The sequence below is a fragment of the Stomoxys calcitrans genome, chromosome 5 (genome assembly GCF_963082655.1).
Source record: "Stomoxys calcitrans chromosome 5, idStoCalc2.1, whole genome shotgun sequence".
Lineage (NCBI taxonomy): Eukaryota > Metazoa > Arthropoda > Insecta > Diptera > Muscidae > Stomoxys > Stomoxys calcitrans.
Genome location: NC_081556.1, coordinates 141,401,638 through 141,410,061, shown reverse-complemented (window position 1 = coordinate 141,410,061; position 8,424 = coordinate 141,401,638). Strand labels below are relative to the sequence as shown.

The following is an 8,424-nucleotide window of genomic DNA, read 5'->3' as shown; positions in this document are numbered from 1 at the left end:
TTCGTGTGCCCCGTTCTCGGTTCCTGGGTAAATTTTTACTCCACTCCCAAATACTTTCTTTTGGGTCCTATATTATCGTATTGGTAATTATTTTCGATTTAGAGACACACTTGTCCCTTAATGTAAATATACGCTTCGTGCACTACTTTCATCAAAGACATGTTATATGAGCCCCATAATGGCATGATCGGTAAATAAATTCTGTTTGAGGGTGGAATGGACCCTATGGACTTTGTCCCAAAAATGAGTATCAATTTCCCGGAAATCAATAAATTTTAAGATCAAATAGCTTTTATATAATAAGCAGGTGTTTTCGGGTGTGGCAGTTCCCCAAACATATGGCTCTTCAATTGAATATCAAATTGGTTTTTTTCTCTCAAACACCTTTCGTATGAGCTATATATTGTCGTGATTGGTCTATATACCCATTTGGCGGGATTTGAACGGTCCCCGAGGCACCCGACCCCAACAATAGAAACCATTTTTTGACTGTGAGAGTGGAAAAATAATTTCAAACGAATCGTATTACCAATCTCCGAGATCTGGTGGTTTTGAAAATTAGGAATTAGAAAATTAGACATTTCGACTCAAATATGGATATCAAATTTGTGCTGCACTCCCAAATACATTTAATGTGAGGCCCATACTGCCATGGTCAGTAAATATGAAATGGTTGGAGAGTGTTTTGGGGCTGGGGCGGCCAACCCCACTTTGCCCTTAAAATAGATATCTAATTTGTTCTTTACTCCCAAATACCGTTGATTTGACCTCCATATTGCCATAATCGGAAATGAAGTTCAGTTCAGGGGGCGCTTTAGGGCATTCCTCCAAACACTGGCTTTAAAATTGACTATCAAATTCGTTTTCTTCTCTCAAATACCTTTCATTAGAGTCCCATATTGTTATAATGGGTCAATCATCCTATTTGACTTATTTTTGGAAAGAAAAGTGCCACCTAGACTTGAACACAAATTTTAATATCATATTCGTAATCTACCCCCAGATACCTTTTATTTGAATTATAGACATGGTCGGCTAATATGCCCGTTTGGGGGTACTTGGGGGTGGAGCGAATTCCCATTACTTGGAACTAATTTTTTATGCCATATTCGTAATCTACTCCCGAATACCTTTCATTTGAGGCCCATATTGACGTGAACGTCCAATATGTCTGTTTGGGGAAATTTTGGGGTTGGGGCGGCCCGATGGGTACTTAGACCCAAATTTTAATACTATATTCGTATTCTATTTTCCAATACCTATCATTTGATACCCATATTGTCCCTATCGGTCCACTTTTATTTTTGGGTGGTGTTTTTGGGTAACGGGGGAGGGTCCGCCCTCTTTCGAAATCAACGAATTTTAAAGCCAATTTCTTCTACCTGACCATATTCGCAATCTACTCCTTAATACCTTTCATTTGAGTCCCATATTGTCATGATCGTCCAATAAACCTATTTTAGGGAGTTTTGGGGTCGGGGAGGCCCCCAGTTACTTGGACCTAATATTTAATATGAAATTCGTACTCTACTCCTGAATACCTGAATACCCCCCTTCCGATATCAAAAAATTATATAGCCTATGTTTCCTTCTAGACCAACCTACACAATCTGTGAAAATGTCAAGGTAATCGGTTCAGCCGTTTTTGAGTCTATACGGAACAAACAAGCAAACAAACAAACACAAATTCAATTTTATATATGCATAAGACTTAGATGTGAGAATGACATAAAGGTAAAGTGTTATCGATATCATTAATCAAGAGATCTTTTGCATACAATTTATAAACAGTGATGTCAACTATCAAGAATTTACTATGTGTATCATAGCAAATGTTAACATGGAATATAATCAGAAAACAAAAGTGTACCAATAATATTCATGTTGTTAAATGATATAAAACACCAAACACCAAGTTTTAAGAAAAGAAAAAGTTTTAAGAAATATTTTAAATCAATACGTGTTAGCATTTTAATACAAAAATATTTTTATCAGTTGCAGGATGGGTCAAGCAACCAACCATTTCTGTGCCAGATAAAGGAAAAAAAGCAAATAGAAAAAATCAAATTAAAAAGAGGCAAATGTTTGTTTGTTCTTAAAAATCTATGCAAATGACCTATAAGGTGATATATACGACAAAACCTAAAATGTTAAAGACCTTAAGATAAGAATGGTGTATGCAAAAATTTTCTAAATTATTCTTATATAAATTGTAGTTGATTTAAAATTTAACGACATTTTTTCTCTCAGAGAACACAAGCGATATTTTACAGCATTGTGTTTCTTAATTTTTTAATATTTTTTTATTTTAAAAGTGTAAGTGCTTAAAAAATTCTTAAATGACTTAATAAAACAATTTATTTTCTTTATAGCTCAAGAAAAGAAGTCAAAATGGTTAAATTAATTCTTTATATGCATCCCGCCTCTGCTCCCTCGAGAGCTGTTATCTTTGTGGCCAAATATATTGGAGTGGGATTGGAATATAAGTAAGTGAACGCTGTGGAAAAATTTCAGTGTCAGGAATGGGAAATTCAAAGTTAGGGTAATGATATTAAGTGGAGTAGATCAAAAAACTAAATAAAGGCTTTGCACTTCCTAGGCCAAACTTTCTTTATAGGCCTTTTTATATAAACTTGACCGAAGAAGAAGTTTTGCCATATTTTGTGATATATCCGAGAAATAGTAAGTAGTAGTAAAGATGGATGGACTTATTTATTTGAATTTTTTTGTACCTACCCAAAACCTCAAATTAAAATTTGGAGACAAATATCTAGGGGGAATGCCCTTACCAAAAACACCTAGTTAGTAAATTATCGCAAATTGATGTGGCATGTGGGGAGATTGTGTAAGAGCTGTCAAATGTGACGCCAAGTATTTTGGGACTCTTGACGGTCGGAACAATTTCTTCATCGACCAGTATTCACCTCACGCGTATTTGTAGTGAACAATGTGGCCAAAGATTTGGCCTTCAGATATCGGGCAGCGAAATATGAGGCAAGTTCGTTGAGGTAGACGTTCAACCTATTGCAGATGTCAACAATGGGTGGGGGGCCTGATGCCATAATCGTACAATCGTCCGCATATGATAGGTAGAGAATAAACAGTGCCGAAGATATCACCCCGCCTTCGGGAACTCCCTGTTTCACTCTACGGTGTTTCGACTTCTTATCCCTAAATTCCACAAATGACTAGCGACTACACAGATAATTCGCGACCCAGAGTTTCAGGCCTTGCTGGAGGGAAGTGTTGACGATGGTGGGAATTATGGGGAGGTGGTCTAATCCCAAAGAAATGGCGATTTGCCAGGATACGTCACTCAGGAGATGTAATGGAAATGTCTGGCGAGCTGCTGCATTTCCTCGTAATCCTAGTGGGGGCATCCTCATTCACCGTGCAAAACGTGGAGCTTTCAATCTGCTCTGCCAAAGCCATACTGGTCGTTACATAGGGGAGAATGCCATTAAATATGATGCGCATTAAAGTCCCCTAAAACCAGACAATTAGAGCCAGATAGTAATGCACTTTTGAGGGGGTTGTAAGCTTGGTTACCAACCGGCGGTATGTACACGTTGTATAGCTCTATCTTGGCAGTACCGGACCTGACTGCTATCCCCATGCACTCCATGTAGGGGTCACTAGCGCCAGGCGCAGGCGAGTTGGTCTATACTGCACGGAATGGTGTATCACGAAGGCAAATCGCCCACCTCCATTCCTTGAGCGATCCTTACGCATTGTATCCGTGACAACTGTCCAACTGCAGGTGTTGGCCAGTTTTGTCTCCTGGATCGGTGCGACCAGTATGTTCTTCCGACTCATAAAACCCACAATCTCATCGATCTTGCCACGGAGACCGCTGCAGTTTAGTTGCACAAATTATACATTTCCCAGCACTGGCCTGGCCATATTAGGGCTGGGATGCTGCTGTTGCGTATATTGCCGCACGGGAGAGGTCGGGGTGTGCGACGATGAGGACGCAGAAGGCGACGACGACGACGACGACGCTCGTAATCCACTGCTGGCTATATTCGCACAGTATCTTGCAACATATTCAGTTGTTGTTGTAGCAGTGTGTTGTACATTGAGGCGGCAGCTCTTGCCGATAAAAGACCAATCCGGTACATACGACCGGTTGCCATGGGATTGTTCCATATTCAGTGTGACTATACTCTCGTAGTGACGTAAGGCCAGAGCAAAATTTAAAATGTACCCACTTCATGCACCGGTTAAACCTCACTGACACCGACCGAGATGGAGGCGATTCTGGCAAACCGAACAGAACCAGCTTCCGGGTTTTTTTTTCAATGTTGCAATGATGTTTCTGTAAAAAGTTTTAGTGTCCTGATGCATTTGATGGTTTCTTTAACATCAGACAAGGGTATTAAGGGCCAGGCGTTAATGTGTTTATATTGACCCAAGAACTCAATACACAAATTGGAGGAAAAGTGCCTGTGGGGAGTCCCCACACGATAACCACCAAGCTGGCATATAGGCTGATAGCGACAACCTGGGAATTGAAATTGAAATTACAATAATTTGGAGTAGAGGACGAATGTGACATAAATCTTCCATTCCATCCTGATAGCGACAACCTGGGAATAAATTGAAACTAATTTGGAGTAGAGTACGAATGTGACGAATGGGACCCTTAGCTTTCGGTCAATGTTATAAAAAAGGGGCCTAAAAAAGTTGGCCTGAGAACTCCAAAACCTTTTAGCTTATCGTTATACTGACTTACGCCCCTCCCCCTGATTGGCAGTTGTATTGTAATATTGAAACTTTTCTCTAAGTAAAAGTATTCAAATTATCTTAATCTTTACACAGAATTGTTGATTTTCTCAAGCGTGATACTCTAAAGCCTGACTTCCTCAAAATGAATCCCCTGCACACCTTACCCACTCTCATCGATGGCAGTGCTGTGATCTATGATTCCCATGCCATTTGTTCTTATCTTGTGGAGAAATATGCCCCAAACGATGATAAATTATATCCCAAGGATTTGATCAAACGTGCCTTTGTTGATGCCATTTTGCATTTCGATTCGTGTGACTTATTCTCCCCTATGCGTTCCATGTATGCTCCCATTTTTTACCATGGTTTCCACGAACTGCGTAAGGAGACTATTGCTGCCATACAGCACACCTGGTTGACCATGGAACGTTTGTTAGAGAATCATCATTTTCTGTGCGGTGATGACATGACCATTGCGGATATATGCTGTATTGCTACCACAACCGCTGTGTTGGCCTTTGCCCCAATCGATGAAAAGGCATGCCCAAAATTATTAGCATGGGTAAAACGCATGCGTGCCATGCCCTTTTATAGTGAAGATGGTGCTGAGGGTGTGAAAAAAATTGTTTTGGAGAAAATTATGGAAAACTGCAAAGCTTGAAGAAAAAACATTTTAAACAATAAATAGTATGTTTTGGCTGAAAAGGCTTTAAAATAAAAGTGCCAATAATAAATGAAATGTGTGTGTGTTTTTTCTTTCAATTTGAAGATGTTGAATTTTCCAACTTTTTAAAAGACGATGTTCAGACAGCGAGAAACATTAAAAACGAGAAGTTGTATGCGTTAAGGTTAGGTTAGGTTATGTTGAAAAGAGGGTGCAGATATTTATCCGCCCCATGCCACTTTGGACATACACCTAAGCCTGTAATCGGCTTGTTGTGCGCTCTAAAAACTATAAAATAACCTCTAAAAAGAAAATTTTAAGTAAGGAATTCCGTGCTACTTACCAAATCCTTAATTGTTTTCAATACCACTCCCCTAAGTGTGGTATTGTGTCCCCACCTAAGTGCCGGTATTTGTTAGACGCAAAAGCCAGGAAATGCTCCAACGTCTCATCACCTTCTCCGCTTGCCCTACACATGGTGTAGGGCACCGATTTTACATAAGTGAGCTCGTAGTCCTATGTGTCCCGTTGTCATACCCATAGCTATACTGACCTCCTTTTTACTTCCTTTCAGTAATAGCCTGGTCTTCTAACGATCTGGATCCCCCCATAGGACTTTTGCCGTCCTACCGACCGTTTCGCTGTTCCACAATGTTGCATGCGCAGTGTCGCCTTCTTTCTTAACTCGAACTGCGTCGACCCGAAAGGCTTCGAGTTAACCGCGACAGTCCTCTGGCCCTCACCGCCAAATCGACTGCCCTTTCATTCCCCCTTACTCCGTTATGGCCCGGCACCCAAACGATGCGCACTTTGCCATCCTCAGAGAAGACGTTAATCTCCTTTTTACACTGCAAGACTGTTCGCGATCTTACCGTCCTGGTTGTTATTGTCCTTATGGCAATTTTATTGTCGGCAAAGATGTTCACACATTCAAGCATTCCGTGATCGCCCGGATCTCCGCCTGCAGGACCGTATTATGGTCAGGCAGTCTAAAACAGATGTCAGTCCCTGGGTTCTCAATGTAGACCCTATCCTCAATCCGTTCTCGCATCACCTTAAGTCTCAGCCGCAGTGGCTGCCTCACACTTAATATGTATGTCAATGGGTCGGATATCTAGAATAGTATCCAGTGCCCTGGTGGGCGTGGTCCTCATCGTTCTACCTATGCCAAGACAACATGTTCTCTGAACCTGTTGTATGGTCCTAATGTTGCACTTTTTCTCCATAACAGTCCACCAAACTACTGAGACGTAAGTAAGTATTGGTCTAATCACGCTCCTGTAGGGCCAGGCTTCATTTCGATTCAGGCTCCATTCGAGCCTACGGCCCGTCTACACAGTGCCCAACATCTGTGAGCCTCCTCAGTGCACTCCTCAATGTGACACTTCCAATTCAGTTTCCTGTCCAAGATCACACCTTAGTATTTGACCTTGTCAGATATCGAAATCGTCTTATTAAGAAAACGTGGTGCGTTAAATTGGCCCACCTTCGCCTTCCTCGTGAACAGGCATATTTCAGTCTTCTCGGGATTAACATTGAGACCTCTGAGTCTAGCCCAGTCATATGCCATAAGCAAGACCCTTTCGGCCCTTCTGCATAGCTTGTTCGGATCCTTACCCCTTAGAAGTATTATAACATCGTAGCAGACGGGTTCAAATCCCTCCTCAGTCAGCATCCGTAATAGGTCATTTATGGTGGTCACCCACAAGAGTGACGATAAAATGCCCCACATGGTGTGCCTTGTGCCACTTCCTCCTTTATATTGATGCCATGGAACACACAATTTATCCACCTGTTCCTTAGCATACGCTTTATCCAGTCTCTAAGAACCGGGTTCACCCTGTACTGGCCTATGAATTGGATCAGTGTGTCGGTCCGCACAGTGTTAAAAGCCCCCTCGATGTCAATGCATACCGCCAAAGTGTAAGTTTTGGCATCGAAGGATTATTCTATTTTATGCACCACCTTGTCCAGGGCAGTCTCCACCGACCTTCCCTTGACATGGCATGCTTCCCTTGACAGGCATGCTGTTTGTATTTGAGCAGATAGCTGGATGTCTTACTCTTTATCATGATTTTTAGTAGGAAGGACGTTAGGCTTATGGGTCTGTAGGCCTTTGGTGTCGCATAACTTGCCTTGCCGGGCTTGGGTATAAACACCACCCTTGCCTCCTGCCAGGCTTTCGGAGTATATGCAAGTCCTAGGCACGCTGTGAAAATATTGGCCTGATGAGGCGCCAGATGGTTTGCCTCCTTCTGTGGTAACGCCGGAAATATTCCATCATGGCCGGGTGACTTAAATGGTTTGAAGTTCTTCAAGGATTCCTTTACCACGAATTCCGTAATTATAAACTTTCGATCAACGCCCTTATTCCAAGATTCCGGTGTCTCAGTGAGTCCCGTCGTATTCTGTGGAAAATAGGTTTTCATCAAAAGCCTCAACATGTCCTCCGTTGTTTCTGCTCTCATTCTCATGTTGTCTACTAAAGTTTCAGTTTAGACATGAGTTTTTGAGAGAAACTGTTTTCATCTTGGCGGCATCATTAACGCTATCGAACTGTTCGTAGAAAAGCTTCCAGGAGGCAGGTTTAGCCGCTTTGGTTATCTTATTGTATTCCTTGAGTCGTGTCTAATACGCATCCCAATAAACTTCATTTCCTCACCGTGCTCTATTATATACCCTGCGGCCCTTTTTCCAATGTTGCGAATCTCCCCGCCCGATCATCCAATGTTTTTCTTGGGCTGATTTCCTTTCTCGAAGAGGACAACCATCTTCGAAAGACTCCACTAGTGCAAGTCTTCTTCTGAATAGTCTTCCGAATTTTGGTTTTTAGTTTATTCCGCAACCTTATGGGATTCGGCGCTGGCCGCGCTATAAAAAATTTTGCCCATGAACATTCCACTAAGGAACAATGGCAAAATTCTCACATATCAATGAGTGCAGACCGATTCAAGTTTTAAGCTCAATAGCCGAGTACGAACAGCGTGCCGCAATGCGACACCTCTTTGAAGAGAAGTTTTACATGGCATAGT

At 41.7% G+C, this 8,424-nt stretch overlaps 1 protein-coding gene across 1 annotated transcript; it reads left to right on the top strand.

The window, feature by feature from the left end:
- Nucleotides 1-2,272: 2,272 nt before the first annotated feature.
- LOC106087962 (glutathione S-transferase 1) lies at nucleotides 2,273-5,471 on the top strand. The gene is made up of 3 exons (XM_013253194.2): nucleotides 2,273-2,316; nucleotides 2,373-2,486; nucleotides 4,822-5,471. The coding sequence occupies exons 2-3, from the start codon at nucleotides 2,392-2,394 to the stop codon at nucleotides 5,387-5,389; spliced, it is 663 nt and encodes a 220-aa protein (XP_013108648.2). The 5' UTR covers nucleotides 2,273-2,316; nucleotides 2,373-2,391; the 3' UTR covers nucleotides 5,390-5,471.
- The last annotated feature ends 2,953 nt before the right edge of the window (nucleotides 5,472-8,424 follow it).